The sequence below is a fragment of the Pantherophis guttatus genome, chromosome 4 (genome assembly GCF_059756535.1).
Source record: "Pantherophis guttatus breed Tessera chromosome 4, ASM5975653v1, whole genome shotgun sequence".
In the NCBI taxonomy this organism is placed as follows: domain Eukaryota; kingdom Metazoa; phylum Chordata; class Lepidosauria; order Squamata; family Colubridae; genus Pantherophis; species Pantherophis guttatus.
The window spans coordinates 25,426,251-25,443,625 of record NC_142066.1 but is presented as its reverse complement, the minus strand read 5'-3'; the positions used below and the strand labels follow the sequence as shown (position 1 = coordinate 25,443,625).

The 17,375-nt window shown below is 43.7% G+C and overlaps 1 protein-coding gene across 2 annotated transcripts in view; it reads right to left on the bottom strand.

Moving 5' to 3' along the window:
- LOC117666817 (integrin alpha-X-like) overlaps positions 1 to 17,375 on the bottom strand; it is a 52,883-nt gene continuing 35,508 nt past the window's right edge. For both annotated transcript variants that reach the window (XM_034419798.3, XM_087891787.1), the window contains 11 exons: positions 16,176 to 16,317; positions 15,948 to 16,061; positions 14,756 to 14,835; positions 12,795 to 12,878; positions 12,445 to 12,523; positions 8,311 to 8,418; positions 5,882 to 5,965; positions 5,604 to 5,717; positions 3,720 to 3,812; positions 3,455 to 3,565; positions 1 to 332 (listed from right to left, as the gene is read on the bottom strand). In XM_034419798.3, coding sequence (XP_034275689.2) covers positions 225 to 332; positions 3,455 to 3,565; positions 3,720 to 3,812; positions 5,604 to 5,717; positions 5,882 to 5,965; positions 8,311 to 8,418; positions 12,445 to 12,523; positions 12,795 to 12,878; positions 14,756 to 14,835; positions 15,948 to 16,061; positions 16,176 to 16,317 — 1,117 coding nt within the window. In that variant the 3' untranslated portion in view covers positions 1 to 224. The remainder of the gene's footprint in view (positions 333 to 3,454; positions 3,566 to 3,719; positions 3,813 to 5,603; positions 5,718 to 5,881; positions 5,966 to 8,310; positions 8,419 to 12,444; positions 12,524 to 12,794; positions 12,879 to 14,755; positions 14,836 to 15,947; positions 16,062 to 16,175; positions 16,318 to 17,375) is intronic.

Genomic DNA, 17,375 nt, shown 5'->3' with positions numbered 1-17,375 from the left:
TCTCCTCTCCTCTCCTCTCCTCTCTTCTTCTCCTCCCCTCCCCTCTGATTTCTATTCTATTCTGTTCTGTTCTATTTCAAATTTCTGATTAATTCGGAACTGAAGAAGCTTCTTGGATGAGAAGCAAAACGTCTTAGCACAAAAACAAAGAAAGCCCAGTTGCGTTTTGAAAAAGCACCTTTGGGACAACCATGAACTGGATGATTGAGATTCTCCAGAGACATTTATCCTTTGGTAGCATCAGAAGGGGTGCTGGTTTCTGGTGGACTTCCAGCCACTTCATTATCTGCCTCATCCATCATCTGTTTGTACTGTCTTTTGAAGAATCCAAGCTAGAAGGAAAAAAAGAAAAGAAAATTCAGTTGAGCATTGAGAGATAATGGCTGCAAATTAGATAGATACCCAGTCTGAAAAGGTCTCCAGTCTAGGGGAGTCCACAAACCAGTTGGTTCATTCCCAAAGGTGCTTTTCTAAATGGAAACTGGACTTCTTTGGTTTTTTTCCTTGAAAATGTTTTTACAGATTAACAGAGTTGGAAGGGCCCTTGTAAATCATCTAGTCCAAACCTCTGCCCAAGTAGGAGACCCTACACCATTTTTGACAGATGGCAGTCCAGCCTCTTCTTGAAAGCTTCTAGTGATGAAGCTCCCACAACTTTCAAAGGCAACTTCTGTTCCATTGGTTGATTGTTCTCACTATCGGAAAATTTCTCCTTATTTCTAGGTTGAATCTCTCCTTGGTTAGTTTCCATCCATTATTTCTTGTCTGGCCTTCAGATGCTTTGGAAAACCCCTTCCTCTGTGGCAGCCCCTCAAGTATTGGAACACTGCTATCCTGTCTCCCCTGGTCCTTCTCTTCCCTAGACTAGCCATGCCCAGTTCCTGCAACAGTTCATTGTATGTTTTAGCCTCCAGTCTCTTAATCATCCTGGTTGCTCTTCTCTGCACCCTTTCTAGAGTCTCAACATCTTTTTTATAATGTGGTGACCAAAACTGGATGCAGTGTTCTAGGTGTGGTCTTACTAAGGCTTTATAGAGTGCTGTTAGTACCTCACTTGATCTTGATTGTATCCCTTTGTTAATGCAATTTAGGATTGCATTGGCGTTTTTGGCTGCTGCCACACACTGTTGGCTCATATTTAGTTGGTTGTCCACTAAGATCCCTCTCACAGTTACTGCTATTAAGCCTGATTTCCCCCAGTCTATATGTGTACTTTTGGTTTTGTTTAAGATTTTACTTTTCTCTACATTGAATTTCGTTTTGTTAGGTAGGGTTCAGTGTTCAAGTCTGTCAAGATCCATCTAGATCTTGAGCCTATCTTCTAGGGCAGTGATGGCTAACCTTTTTGCCATTGCGTGCCAGGAGAGGGGGGCGGGGGAGGGTCGCGCACGCACATGCCCACGCGCATGCGTGTGCAACCCCCTCCCCCCTTCCCCCCACTCCTGGCACATGATGGCCTGGTAGGTCCGTTTTTCTTTCTTACCTGGTTCCAGATCCTCTCTGTGTATCTGGGAAGGGCGAAAACAGCCTTTCCCACTCCCTTGGAGGCCCTACGGAGGCTGAAAGGGCCCATTTCCCAACTCTCGGTGGGACAGGAAGTGACATTTTTTGCTGTCCCCAGCCTCCAGAACCTCTCTAGGGGTCTCTAGGAGCCTCTCTAGGAGTCTCTAGGAGTCTCTGGAGGCTGGGGATAGGAAAAAAGTCACTTCCTGTCCCACCGGGAGTCGGGAAATGGGCCCTTTCAGCCTCCGTAGGGCCTCCAAGGGAGTGGGAAAGGCTGTTTTCGCCCTTCCCAGATACACAGAGAGGATCTGGAGCCAGGTAAGAAAGAAAAACGGGCTTTCCCCACCCCGCCCCCAGGCCCTCCAGAGGCAGGAAACAGCCTGTTTCGCTACTTCTGGTGGGCCCAGAAGGCCCGAAAATCAGCTGGCTGGCACACGCATGCACCCCAGAGCTGAGCTGGCGTGCCCACTAATATGGCTCTGCGTGCCACCTGTGGCACACGTGCCATAGGTTTGCCATCACGGTTCTAGGGTGTTGGCTATTCCTGCCAACTTTTGTTTCTCATTCAAGAAGCTTCTTCAGTTCTGATAGAACGGTGTGAAATGGAAGGATTGAGGAGAAGGTTCATTTCCATCCATTATTTCTTCTCTGGCCTTGTAGGTTGGTTTCCAAATGTTTTGTTAACAGTCTAGGTAACATCTTCAATGGAGTTTAGGGGATGTCAGTGTTGGTGTTCTTCTGACACCATAAAATAAATAAATCCTTCCATTCCCCACCACCATTCAGTCAGAACTGAAGAAACGTCTTGGAGGAGAAGTAAACTGTTTTCAAGGAAAAAAAAAATCAAGGAAGTTCACTTGCCTTTTGGAAAAGCACCTTTGATTCAACTATAATTTAAATCAGTGACGGCCAACCTTTTTGCCGTCACATGCCAAAAATGAGGGGAGCATGGGGGGGTTGCGCACATGCGTGCCCACATCCATAATTCAATGTGCCCCACCCTCTCCCATGCTATGTGCGCGTGACCCCCCTGCACTCCCTCCTTCTTTTGGCACGCAACAGCAGGGTGGGCCCGATAGACTCATTTTTCGTCCTCCCCAGGCTCCAGAGGCTTTCTAGGATCCTGAGGAGGACAAAAACAGCCTTCCCCACCTGCCGGAGGCCCTCCGGAGGCTGGAAACGACCCATTTCCCAACTTCCAGTGGGACCGGAAGGCCCATTTTTTGCTCTCCCCAGGCTCCAAAGGCTTTCTAGGAGCCTGGGGAGGGCAAAAACGGCCTTCCTCACCCCCACAGAGGCCCTCCAGAGGCTGGAAACAGCCCGTTTCCCGACTTCCAGAAGGCCCGGAAATTAGCTGGCCAGTGTGCACTAGAGCTGAGCTAGGGCAACATTTGCATGCCCACAGATATGGCTCTGTAGGTTCGCCATCATGGACTTAGATGATTGAGAACCTCCATAGACCATTGGTTTATTGTAAGACTGAAGGATGGACAATAATGGACACCCTTCATTTAATTAGTAGATTTTTCTCCTCTGTTTCAGACACCTCTCCTCCTTGGTTTTAGCAGAAACACTTTCGGTTGGGAAAAGCAATAACTTGATATGTTGTGCCTTGATAATACAAAGGTACGTGGGAATGACCTTTAGGAGATGGGGAGAAAAGTTAAGATGCTGCCTATGCAACAGTTGGATAAGAGATGATATGGCCTGTAGTTGTATAATGGATAAAGGAAGAGCTCAGTACTCCCTATTTTCTCAGGCTGTAAAAAAGACAGTGGGAGATTTGTACCCAAACTTTCAATCTTCTGCTAGCATAGCCTTACAATAAAGTAGAATTATTTCATCTGCTCATGTTTCCTGTCTCACCTGCCTGAGAAGGCTGATACATAACTAGGATGTAAGCTGACCACTGAAATGTTCATTGCAGGCCATTTTCCTTCTCAAGGCTTACCTTGTACAGAGCCGCAACAATCAGAACAAGGAGTACCAGACCACCCACAGTGCTGCCAATAATGATGGGAAGGTAGTTGTAGGGCTCCAGGAATGCCACTGTCGTCTTCACCTAGAGGAGGGGAAGGAATGGAGCATACAAGGGAAGCCAGAATCCTTTGGTCACAGCTTCCTCTCTCTGTACCCACCATCGTGCTTATCTTCCAGTGTAACCAGAAGTTCTGATTACAATCTTTAGTTATACCTTGGAGGAGAGGAATCATTACCTGGTCCTGCACAAATCCTTCTTTCTGCTTGTATTTGCTCTCATCATAGGAAATTTGGGCGGAGCTCACTAAAGTCACCTTCTTCTGCTGGGTCTGAAAGAAGACATGGACAACCTCAGAGGTGGGGAAGTTGGTTGCTTGAAAGGTTGCACCAGAGAAGGAAATGTAACAGTCAGGGGTGGGCTTCAAAAATTTTACCAAGGGCTTTTCTGTCCGGTTGCTGGGTGGGCATGGCCATGGTAGGTGTGGCTAGTCAGCCTCCTGCACCACGGTGGGGGGGGGGGGGGACACACACACGACTTTTACCCTCCCCAGGCTCTGGAGGCCTTCCTCAAGCCTCCAGGAGGGCAAAAACGGCCTCCCCAGGCTCCAGAGGCCCTCTGGAGGCCGGAAACAGGCCTGTTTCCGGCCTTCCCGAACTTCTAGTAGGCCCATTTTTTACCCGCCCCAAGCCTCCACACGCACCCTGCACTTTCATGCATCCAAAATGGGCGGCGTGGGGACTCCTGGGAGGGGAGGGGCAGGGTGGGCGGGGCCAGCCAGGAGTGGGATTTGGGAACTGCACAAAAACTTAGCTAGAGGTTCTCCCGAACTCCTGCAAACCCCCAGCAGCCCACCCCTGCACGTAGTCCTTGATGTACAACCACCACTGAGCCCAAAATTTCTGTTGCTAAGCAAGACATTTGTTAAGCGACTTTTGCCCCATTTTGCAACCTTTCTTGCCACACTCGTTAAGTGAATCACTGCAACATGGCTGTTAAGTGAATCTGGCTTCCCCATTGACGTTGCTGGTCAGACTGTTGCAAAAGGGAATCACATGACCCTGGGACACTGCCCCTGTCATAAATAAGAGTCAGTTGCCAAGTGTCTGAATTTGGACCACATGATCATGGGGATGCTGCAACAGTGATAGCTATTAAAAATGGCCATCACCCACTTTTTTCAGTGCTGTTGTAACTTTGAACAGTCACTAAATGAACTGTTGTAAGTCGAGGACTATCTATATTGGTGTTAATGGAAAGGTTATTTATGGAGACAGACATGCCAGTGGCCATTGGCTTATCTTCATGAGCCAAATTCCATCTAGCAGCAAAATATACATGAAAGAATCTTATGAATTATCATTTGTTGAAGGTCATCATAATTCTGTGGGACAGTTTTCACCATTATATATTACAGAACCATTCCATATTCAGGGGCTTTTGGCCTGAAATCAGCATTGTGTTCCTATGTCCCTATGTTGTTTTGGCACTTCTCTTGGTCTCCACAATCTAAGATGAAGAACGTTTGGCTCAGCACTTCCTCCACAGGAAAGACACTTTTGCAGGATTTCTTCTGGAGTTGAGAAGTAGACAATTTCCCACTGGCTTTGTCCTAATTCCCTGCTTCCCAAGACTGCTTCTCCACTTGAAACTGAAGGTATTGTGGTATCTTCACTTCATCCTTCCTTATTGCTTTGATGGTAGGCTTCACCACTTCCATGTATTGGCCAGTTGTTTTTATCTTTTGTTGCCTCCCCACAAATAGTCAACATAACAAAGGAAAAATATAGGTGAGACCTAAAATCCATCTGCATTTTTGTACCACGGGCTCAATAGAGGCAGCACTGGACAACTCAATGGAAAGATGAAGTCCACATGAAAATGAGAACCAAGGAACACCTGTGTTTCTCTATCATGGGCCAGATCGAGGTCAACTTTGTATGCAAAATTAAGGAATACATATAGTGGTGAAGTCAATGCATATGTGAAAATGCCCTTAATGCAAACATGCCCTAAAATGTAGTTGCTTTTCTATATGTGTGATGGCGTATTATTATACCACAAAAGGCATTTTCTTGTCCTGCTTTCTAACCCAATAAAGCCCCAGCGGATGCCTCCATACCTGTGAAAGCCACTTGAAGCCAATGCTCCCACTGATATTGAACTCAATTGGTTGACGGATCTCCACGGATGGAACATTGCAAGTGAATGTTTTACAGGTGGCTATACAGCAATCCTGGAAGAGACAGAAGAACATTGTCAAATCTGGTTGTAGGAATGTTGAGACTGTGTACAGATTTCCTGTGACTATGAGGGCAGCCCATGAGGTCACCATTTATCCAGATCCCCCAAATCCATCGGCTTTTTCAAAGGAGACTTTCCGGCACCAGGTATACTCACCAAAACAGGTTGCTTGCTTAGTTGCTTCACAAATTCCTTGGATTCTGGAGTGGTTGTTCCAGGCACACAAACGATCTGTGGGAACTGATGGACAAAAGAAAGGAACAATCTGAAAATCAATAGTGATTATAAATGTCCTATTTCTGAGCTTGAAGAATAAGTCACAAGAGACCCTTTATCTTGCATTGTTTATCTTTTCAACACTGAACCCCTTAGAGCAGGGGTAATTTTCCAAAGGGGCCACATGAGAAACTGGAACTGTTATGGAGGGATGAACCAATAGGCTGAACTTAATTCTGCTCAATATTAATTTTAACACTTTATAAAAAGGGATGGATTATATAGTTTTGATTAGCTGCAACAAATTTATATTTGATTTCTAAATTCCAATTGACCTAATGCAGGCTGGAGAAGGACAGACAAAGGGCTGGATGTGCTCCAGGGGCTGTAAATGCCCAGATCTTAGAGTTAAGTGGGGATATTGAGTCAATGTATAGAGCACATCCAGTAGGTAGTTTACATAAATCTCTTAATTACACTGAGATTTAATGAAGGGAGGGAACAAAAAGCATTGCTTGAAGGTCTCACTCCTATTTTGATTATGATTGTAGGTTCTCACCAGTGGTAGGATTCAAAAAATTTTACTACCGGTTCCGTGGGCGTGGCTTGGTAGGCATGGTGTGGCTTGATGGGCATGGCAGGGGAAGGATACAGCAAAATTCCCATTCCCTCCCCACCCCATCAACCTGCTTTCCAGCTCTGTTCTCCTATGCAGGGCAACAAAAGAAGACCCAGCCAATCAGCTGGGACTTGGGAGGCAGAGAATGGATTGGGGGTGTGGCCAGCCAGAGGTGGTATTTGCCAGTTCTGAGAACTACTCAAAATTTCCACTACTGGTTCTCCAGAACCTGTCAGAACTGGCTGAATACCACCTCTGGTTCTCACCAATCTCTATTAAATTACGTGAGCGTAGAACTAAGATTTCTGAAGAACAATTCTCCTCTTGGATCAGAACAATCAACTGGCTAATTTATTGATTTATTTCCAGCAATGGCCATTTGAATACTCCTGGGGAGCTGGCAAGGATTGACTAGGTCCATGATGACGAACCTATGGCATCTGTGTCAGAGGTGGCATGCAGAGCCCTCTCTGTGGGCACGTGCATCGTCGCCAGTTGTTCTTCTGGTTTCCAGCGCATACATGCATGCTGGCCAAACCTGAAGAACAGCTGGGCGGTGTGTACGTGCACGCCTGCATGCGTGCCAGCCAGCTGTTCTTCAGGTTTCCGTTGCTCCAGCATGCGTTTTGGCACTCAATGGCACTCCAGTTTTGGCACTCAATGCCGAGAAGGTTCGCCATCACTGGACTAGGTCATGTTGTTTCTTCTCATCTTGTAGTCAGAGAGACTTCCTCTAAACAAGGAAGTTCTGTTTATTGCTCATGGTCACTACCCTGGTTATCCCCCATGAATTGTATCTCCATCTTAGACTAAATGTTGACATAGACAATAGTTCTCAATTTATACGATCCAGATAAAGATGGCCGTATGTGCTGATTTGTTTAGAACCCTGCCAATATAATCTAGAAATTTTAGCCTTCATTTGATGGAATTCTAGCAAAGAGAATCTTGACTTGAAAACTGCACTTTTATTTTGTGGTCTAGTTTGCTGTTGAATCATTCAAGATTCTCTTGATACCAAATAAAGGATATCAATGAATTATAGATAAAGTAATAATTAAACTTAATTCTGAAACTTGGGACCATTCCATTTGCAAAATATAATCAGCCATTAACCAAATTTTTCTTTGGGATTAAGTAGCCGCCTTGAGTCTTCGGAGAAAGGCGGCATACAAGTTGAACAAATAATAATAAAAAATAGTAAGTAGCTATAATTATATAAAAATAATTATATAAAAAGTACACTGACGTTTTATTAAAAAAAGAAAGAAAATATGTTTTCATACATAAAAAGTGAGAGAAATTAAAGAATGGCCCAAGTTATGTTTCCCCCCTACCCAACTTTTTCAAACTTCTAAAATGAATTTGAAATATGTATTTGAAATATTAGACCTAAGTCTACTCTTCAGGGATGAATACCTGTTCACCCAATAAGGAACCTATTGCTAACTCAATTTATACCTATTCAATTTATACCCACCTATTTATACCCATTTGGCCAAAAACATTCAAATAACCTGAATGCTTTTGGACAAATAAACATCAAAATAAGATTTCAGATATGCCTAAACATCCCATCATGCTTTTCTTCCATTTAAATTGAATTCCCACTCAACCTTTTATTGTGCAATCTGGTAATTAGTGGACGGATTCCTCACTGTACATTTTTGCTACATCAGTATTATCTTAGTTCCATTAATCCAGGAGAAGCACTAATGTCCTCATCTACACAGCTCCAGAGAAAATATACCTCTTTAGGGACTTCCAGGACCGGGTCCCAAATCTGTGCTCCATTCAGCGACACAGGAATATGAAATGTGACTGAAACGGAAACATTTCGATGATACAAGTTCTTCAGCTAAATTGGAAGAAAACTCTGCATAAGAAAATGCATAGACATCCAACACTCTTAGCACAGGTCAATACTTCGCTTTTATAGGGATGGGTCCCGCTTGTAATCTAGATGTGGGAACTACAATTGTGCACTCAAAATTCTTTATTCATGTTTCCATGACTCCACCTCCAGTACAGGTAGTCCTTGACTTACGACCACAACTGAGCCTAAAATTTCTGTTGCTAAGTGAGACAGTTGTTAAATGAATTTTCTCCCATTTTACAACCTTTCTTGCCACAGTTGTTAAGTGAATCACTGCAGTTGTTAAAGTTAGCAACAGGGTTGTTAAGTGAATCTGGCTTCCGCATTGACTTTGCTTGTCAGAAGGTTACAAAAGGGAATCACATGACCCTGGACAGTGCAACTATCATAAATATGTGTCAGTTGTCAAGGATCTGAATTGTGACCATGTGATCATAGGGGTGATTGCAATGGTCTTAAGTGTGGAAAAAGGTCACTTTTTTTTTAGTGCCGTTGTAAATTTGAACAGTCACTAAATGAATTATTTATAAGTTGAGAACTATCTGTAGAAGTTATTCTGTTCTCTGAGTTTAGGGAGGAGGGCTTTCTGGGTGGCAGGTCTGAGGCACCCTTATTTTATTTATTTATTTTTTCAGATTTCTATACCGCCCTTCTCCTTTCGGATTCAGGGAGGTGAACAGCCAAGATAAAACATTTGTACACAGAAGTTAAAATAGATTTAAAATAATTAAATAAAGTTTGGCCCATAATTTAAAACATTTCAATTAAAATCAATATCAAATTTTAAAACCAAACCATAAAATCAGGACAGCCCAGCTAACTGAAAAAAATAGGTTTTAAGGGCCCGACGAAAAGTCCGGAGGTCTAGGATCACTCGTATCTCTGGGGGTAGATTGTTCCAGAGGGTAGGTGCCACCACAGAGAAGGCTCTCCCCCTGGGGGTTGCCAGCCGACATTGTCTGGCTGACGGCCCCCTGAGGAGGCCCTCTCTGTGGTAGCGAACCGGCCAGTGGGAGGCAATTGGTGGCAGAAGGCGCACCCGGAAGTCCACCGGAAGCCAATGCAGCTCACGCAGGAGAGGAGTCACATGGGAGTGCCCCGTTGCTCCCATAATCCCCGCGTGGCCGCATTTTGCACCAGTTGGAGCCTCCGGGTGCACCCCAAGGGGAGCCCCATGTAGAGACCCTTGGTCCCTCCCAGGATGCTCCAGTCCAGCCTTGCTTGGCATGGGCCCCCTTTTTGTACCTTTGGAATGGGCTAGAAAAAATGGAGGGAATGAGTGGGCAGGCAGCCTTGTTTGGGCATGGGCTTATTGCCCAACTTGCCCTTTTCCAGGTGCACTGCATAGATAATAAAGGAGAATATTTGTAGCTCAGGGTTGACATGAGGGGTGCTTGGTGCTCTCTGAGCTTGCTTGTTTTTGGGGGAGGATGTTTCATTATCCTAATTAGGTAACATCATCTGCGCTAGTAAAGAGTGGTGTTTGCTGTCAATTTATATGCTGGTGTCTTGGCTGTCTAGGTGGGTGGGAGAAGATTTAGAGAATAACTCCAAGGTCAACTTCAGATCAACAATCAAATTAGCGATACCCCAATCAAGAAACTGCCAAAAAGCCATCAATAAACAGCCCAACCGAAGAATCTCTAATCTCTAACCTCCCTTACCAACACCGACAGGGCAAATCACCAGAATATAAACTGACAGCAAACACCACTCTTTACCAGGCCTGATGATGTTACCTAATTAGGGTAATGAAACGTCTACAAGAAAACAAGCAAGCTCAGAGAGAACCAAGGACCCTTCATTGCAGAGACAGCCTGAGTTTTCAAGCACCTTTTGGCCACCAGACACTGCTACGTGCAGGTGCCCCCCCTCCAAACCCAGCTCTGCTGCCCTTCCTCAGCAGGGTCCCAAAGGCCGGTTCTCTGCCCCAGGGTGAGGCTCCCTTCCCTAATGGCCTGGTCCCCAGGAGCCTGCTTGAGTCCAGCTCTCTGGAGGTGATGGCCTTCCTGTCAGAGAGTTGTGACTTGAGCCTGGCGACTGAGCAGTTCTTACTCAAACGAAAAGGTGCCTCCCTCCATGCCTTCTGCCCCGGACTGGTGGCTGGCTTTGATGGCAACAGATCCTGATTTTGAATGAAGTGGATTTTCCCAGCCAATGAGTAAGACCAGCTTAAGTGCTTTCTTAGCCGTATCTAGGTAAAAATAGTGATCTTCTGATACTGGCCAAAAACATCTTGAAGAGATTCAAAATCTGCCACTAAACTTTGAGGGAAGTCAGGAGATCAAAATAACTGAGAGTGATATAATAGAGGAGCCTGAGTGGCGACATTTACATTGCAGGCAACATTTAACATCCAGCTGCCTGCAATTACTGTGAGTTCAATTCTTACCAGGCTCAAGGTCGACTCAGCCTTCCATCCTTTCTAAGGTGGGTAAAATGAGGACCCAGTTTGTGGGGGCAATAAGCTGACTTTGTATAAAATATACAAAAGTATGAAGGCTTTTGCTTAATACATTGTAAGCCACCCTGAGTCTCCGGAGAAGGGCGGCATATAAAAATAAATAAAATAAATAAATAAATAAATAAATAAATAATAGAGGCCAGAGAAAGTTCAATAATGGGGATACTAAATTTCATGCCAATATATATATATATATATATAAAACCAACCCAAGAATAGATGGTGGAAAAAGCACTCTAGAAAACTGTTAACTGGCAATTTCTCAGTAAGGGACAGGACCTAAGGTACATTTTTACAGGACTAACAGAATTGGAAGGGACTTTGGTGGTCTTTTAGTCCAACCCATTGCTCAAGCAGGAGACCCTATACCAGTGGTGATGAACTTTTTAGACACTAAGGGCCTAAACTGTGCACACGCAGATGCCCAAACTGAAAGGTATCAGACATGCGTGAATGTGCACACTTGCGGACATGCACAAATGCACGCATGCGCGAACATATGTGCAGCAGAGACCTGAAGACCAGCTGGCCGATGGGAGGCAGGGCATCCCAACACCGGCAGTGCGGCAAGAGGTAAGATCTTTTTCTTTTGTGAGCTTCTGTTTCATTGTTTGCAGGCAAATAGAAGCTCACAAAAGAAATGCCACGGAGATGTGATCTGGGGCAATGGTGTGCATGCCAGCCGAGAGGGCTCTGTGTCAGGGGCGGGTTCTAAATTTTTTTACTATCGGTTCTTTGGGCGTGGCTTATTTTGTGGGCATGGCTTGGGGGGTAATGTGACTGGGTGGGCGTGGCCAACTTTTCTTTTTTCTTTTTACTTTTAAAAGCATTATTTCTACAACCTTAAGAGGTTGCAGGGAAACATGCTTTTAGAAGCTTCTGATGATCAGGCAAATCTGCTGGGATCGTCAGAGGCTTTTAAAGGGATTTTTTTTTTCCCTACAACCTCCTCGGCTGAAGAGGTTGCAGAAAAAATGTTTTCAGAAGCTTCTGAAGATCCCAGCTGAGCTGTGCGATCATCAGAGGCTTTTTAAAAAACTTTTAAAAGCATTTTTTAGCCGAAGAGGTTGTAGAAAAAATACTTTTAAAAGTTAAAGAAAAAAAAAGCCTCTGATGAGGTGGGCGGGGTAAGCAAGCAGCAACCGGGCTGGGGACCGGTTCAGGGGTGTGGCCAGCCAATGTTATTACCGGTTCTCTGAACTATTAAATTTTTTTACTACCGGTTCGCAAGAACCGGTGCAACCCACCACTGCTCTGTGTGCCACATATCATTCTGGACAAATGGCTGTCCAATCTCTTCTTTAAAAACCCCATTGATGAAACACCCACAAGTTCTGGAGGCAAACATTCCATTGTTTAGTTGTTTTTACTGTCTGGAAATCTCTCCTTAGTTCTAGATACATTTTCCTTCTTTCAAATGCTTCTCAAAGCATCTATCGCTACATAAACACACTCCATTCTTAAGAAACTCTTCCTTCATCTTAACAAATAAGCCCCTCTCTATTCTAAATTCTTGGCCACAACGCGAACCACATCCTTTTCACCTCGTATCGATGTTCCACAGTCCGAGTTTCATCTTCCTGTCCGGCAGAAAAATCAATATATTTGGTTGACTGATCCAAGCTGGAAAAACATGGTGAGATATTAAGGAAGGGGGAAAAAATACATTATGTGATTGACCAGAATTTTGAAATAATGAAGATTACAGTTGTGTTCCATTCATTCTTTAGCAATGTAAACCAAGAAAAATGGGTTCACACAGGTGGGCTGTGAAACTTCACAGCAACTTCTTAAGAGATGGTTAAACCAGGTTAAAACCAGGTTAAACCAGATGGTTAACCCCCCTTGTTAAACCAGGGGAAGGTCTTCTTCTCAAATGCTTGCAGCCACTTACCTATTGATGAAAATGTAGATTGCATACTTGACGGGCAGCTCCACTTGATGAAACATGTCTTTTGTGACAGCGACATTATTTTCACTGGAGGGATACAAGGAAAAATGGGCAGAGCTGCAAACACAGCACACCTGCACCTCTCTTAATTACAGCTGCTAAATGCTGTACTGTTCCCACCTCCCGCATCGCATCACATTCAGTATCATCTGATATCAAAGGGAGAAACTTCTTATCAATGAAGCTGAATTTATTTAAGGAATATTTGCACAACAGGATATTCCCAGTTGTTATATTTAAAGCCAGATGCATTGAGGTCAAAAGGATTTAAGTTAGTCATGGCCATGGAGATTGCTGCCATTGGTTGGGTTTAGTAAGATAAAGATAAAGGTTCCCTTTGCACATATGTGCTAGTTGTTCCTGACTCTAAGGGGCGGTGCTCATCTCTGTTTCAAAGCCAAAGAGCCAGCACTGTCCGAAGATGTCTCCGTGATCATGTGGCCAGCATGACTAAATGCCAAAGGCGCACGGAACACTGTTACCTTCCCACCAAGGGTGGTCCCTGTTTTTCTACTTGCATTTTTTATGTGCTTTCGAACTGCTAGGTTGGCAGAAGCTGAGACAAGTAACGGGAGCTCACCCCATTAAGCTGTGCTAGGGATTCGAACCACTGAAATGTTGACCTTTCGATCGACAAGCTCAGCGTCTTAGCCACTGAGCCACCGTGTCCTTTTGGTTGGGTTTAGATGGTTTTAAAAGGAGAATTAATAGGCTGATGGAGAATCAGGGTGTCAAGGGCTATTACTACAGGTAGTCCTTGACTTACCACAGTCACATTTAGTGACTGTTCAAAGTTACAACCACACTGAAAAAAGTGACATGACCATTTTTCACACAACCTTTGTAGCCTCCCTATGACCACGTGGTCAAAATTCAAATTCTATGATAATGTATATGCATATTGATTTTGAATGTTTTTAATGTTTTAAACTGTTTTTAGAATTTTGATTGTAATGTAATGTAAGGACTTACAGTAGTTCATTTACTGACCGTTTGAAGTTACAATGGCACTGAAAAAAACAACTTATGACCGTTTTTCACACTTACGACCATTGCAGCTTCCTTATGGTCATGTGAACTGCGGTTGCAGTGTCCAGGATCATGTCACCACCTTTGCGACCTTCTGACAAGCAAAGTCAATGGGGAAGCCAGATTCACTTAACCACGTTGCTAAATTATCAACTGCAATGATTCACTTAATAACAGTGGCAAGAAAGGTCATAAAATGGGGCAAAACTCACTGAACAAATGTCTCAGTTAACAACAAAAAATGTTGGGCTCAATTGTGGTCGTAAGTTGAGGACTACCTATGTTGATGGCTATTAACCTTCTGAATCGTAGGCAGCAAGTCCTAAATCTTGGTTGCTGGGAAGTGACAATGGAAGGGGAATTCACTTTTCTGTCTAGGTTATAAACTTTATAAATATATTCACTTGATTACTGTGTGACATAAAATATTGAACTAGATTAATTTATACCCTGAATCCACCGAGGCTCCTCTTATAAACTTGGTATGTACTTATGCTATTGTTATTATGCTTTGTGGAGCATAACACTTGGGAGATGAATCGAGAAAGCGCTATAAATTGCTGGTGGAAAAACAAGTGTACACATCGTGACAACTAATCTGATTTACATAGGAGAATGTTTGCAAGAACATTGCACTGCAGTGGATAGAATGCAGTATTGCAAGCTACTTCTGCTGTCTGCAATTTGACAGTTTGAAACTCACCAGGCTCAAGGTTGACTCAGTTTTCCATCCTTTCCAAGCTCGGTAAAATGAGGACCTAGATTGTTGGGGGCAATATGCTGGCTCTGTAAACTACTTAGAGAGAGCTATAAAGCACTATGAAGCGGTATATAGGTCTAAGTGCTGTTGCTATTTTAGTCATAGGAAGTTTTACCTGGTAGCTGTAGCATTCATCTGCACCACACTTCCAAGTTTTGCATCTTGGGAAACAAAAAAGCTGACAATGAAGACCGCCTAGACAGAAGGAGACACCAAAGAAGAAAAGGATCCAGAATGCTTAAAGCAGAGCTGCATTATTCAATCCATACTTCATTAATACTTCATTAATAAACAGGACCTTCATTAATACTTCATTAATAAACAGGACCTTTGGCCATGAGAAACCTGGAAGTTTCTCAGCCATTGTCTCAGCTTCTGTCAAAGAGCTACAATCCCTAGAAATTGAGGATGGGTGTGACTTTTGTGTAAGAGAAATTGTAGAGTCAAATTGTACACAGTTATTTATTGCGAGGCAATTCTTTGAACTCACAACTAGATCAGGAGCAAGACATTCTATCTTAATGCTGTTTTGTGATTTTTGAGAAAAAGCTATGGCCATTCTCACAAAATAGCTATTAAGGGCTCTTTTCATAGAGAGTTGCTAAATGTCTATGGAGATTCTCAGTCATCCAGGTCATGGTTGTCCCAAAAGGGCCTGGTGGCTCAGCAGACTGATAGCATTGTGATTAACACCAGCTGTCTGCAATTACTGTAAGTTCGAACCTCACCAGGCTCAAGGTTGACTCAGCCTTCCATCCTTTCTAAGGTAGGTAAATTGAGGACCCAATTTGTGGGGGCAATAAACTGACTTTGTATAAATATACAAAAGTATGAAGGCTATTGCTTAACGCATTGTAAGTCGCCCTGAGTCTCCGGAGAAGGGCGGCATATAAATCAAATTTTTTTAAAAAGTGCTTTTTCAAAGCCAACTGGACTTTGTTTCCTTCTTGAAGATATTTTGCTTCTCGTCCAAGAAGCTTTTTCAGTTCTGAACTGAAGAAGCTTCTTGGATGAGAGGTGAAACCTCTTCAAGGAGACAACAGTCCAGTTGCCTTTTGAAAAAGCACCTTTGGGACAACCATGACCTCGATGACTGAGAATCTCCATAGACATTTAGCAATTTGAGTTGCTACTAATTTTATAGATAAAGCCAACCACCTCAATTGGGCAAAAGGTTCCATGTGTTGGAGTATTACCAACATCATAAGATAGCCTTTGAATGGAAATGGTCAACCTTTCTTGGACTTTGGATGGATACTGTCAACTATTCTGGAGTCATAGATGGCTACTAGACTAACATACAGTACCTCAGCCATGCTCCGGAAGATGGGATGATTGATGCCACAGGTGGTGTTCCGCACCAAGTCTTCCTCTGCAGCAGGAACAGAGGTGCATTTAATGACCAAGAATTTTCTGTTGGACTGAGGAGAATAGGACATGTTAATCAATATCACTGGTGATAGACAGCACCTTCTTTGGCCATTTCCCTAGCACTCTCCCCTTCGTTGTCTCTGATTTCTTTCTAATCTTCATACCTGCACTAATATTAATCTGCGGTAGGACAGTGAAGATGGGTAGACAAAAGTCAAGTTGGTGCTATAAGAATCCTCTCCATCATTCCGTATGAAAACAGTAGCATTGAGTTCCGGGGTTAGGCCAACTACCAATTCGTTCAAGCTGAAGGAAAGAAGGAAAATGTCCTAAATTGATGACTACCTGTAAATACCATGCAAATCAAGAGTGAAATCCAGCAGGTTCTGACAGATTCTGGAGAACCAGTAGCGGAAATTTTGAGCAGTTCGGAGAACCAGCAAATATCACCTCTGGCTGGCCCCAGAGTGGGGTCAGGGAATGGAGATTTTGCAATATCCTTCCCCCAGGAGTGGGGAGGGAATGGGGATTTTGTAGTATCCTTCCCCTGCCACGCCCACCAAGCCACGCCCACCAAGCCACAGCACGCCCACCAAGCCACGCCCACAGAACCAGTAGTAAAAAAAAATTGGATTTCACCACTGATGCAAATACATTACAACATGCAATGTTTTGGAATAACTTGATACATATGAAAGGCCAACCTCAGCTAAACACGTGGTAGCTGCAATTTCACATTTTTGTGTACATAACAACAACAACAACAACAACAGTGTAACAATATTAATGTAACAGTGATACCCATTGGCATCGGGGCACTTGGTACCATGTCCAAGAATTTTATAAGGTACATCAGCAAATTGCAGGTTCCTGCAATAACACCAGCGGAACTGCAAAAAACTGCACTATTTGGAACATCATACATCTGAGGAAGGTACTTGGTTGATACCTAGGATGCTGGCAGCAACCCATATCAACCATTAGAACCAGTCAATGGTATTTGTGATGCATTTTTGAATGTTCAGTTGACTGAGTTTCATGTTTAATGAATAAAGTAAATAATAATAATAATAGTAAATTCGGGCAGTTGAAGTTCACCCAGCTAAAAAGTTGCTGAAGTTGAGAAAGACCGAGATAGGACAACACCAGTTTCCAAACAGAGTATTCTGGTAATGCAGCAAAAGTTCTGCCTTATACAAGTAGTCACTTAATGACTGGTTGCCTAGCAACCATTCAAAATTACGACGGAACCCCCCAAAGCGACCTGGTTCCAGAGTTCCACTGGCTGTCCACACCCCCAGTCACATGACCTCATTTTGGATGCTTGGTACACGACTCACTTTTATGGCCATTTTCAGCATTCT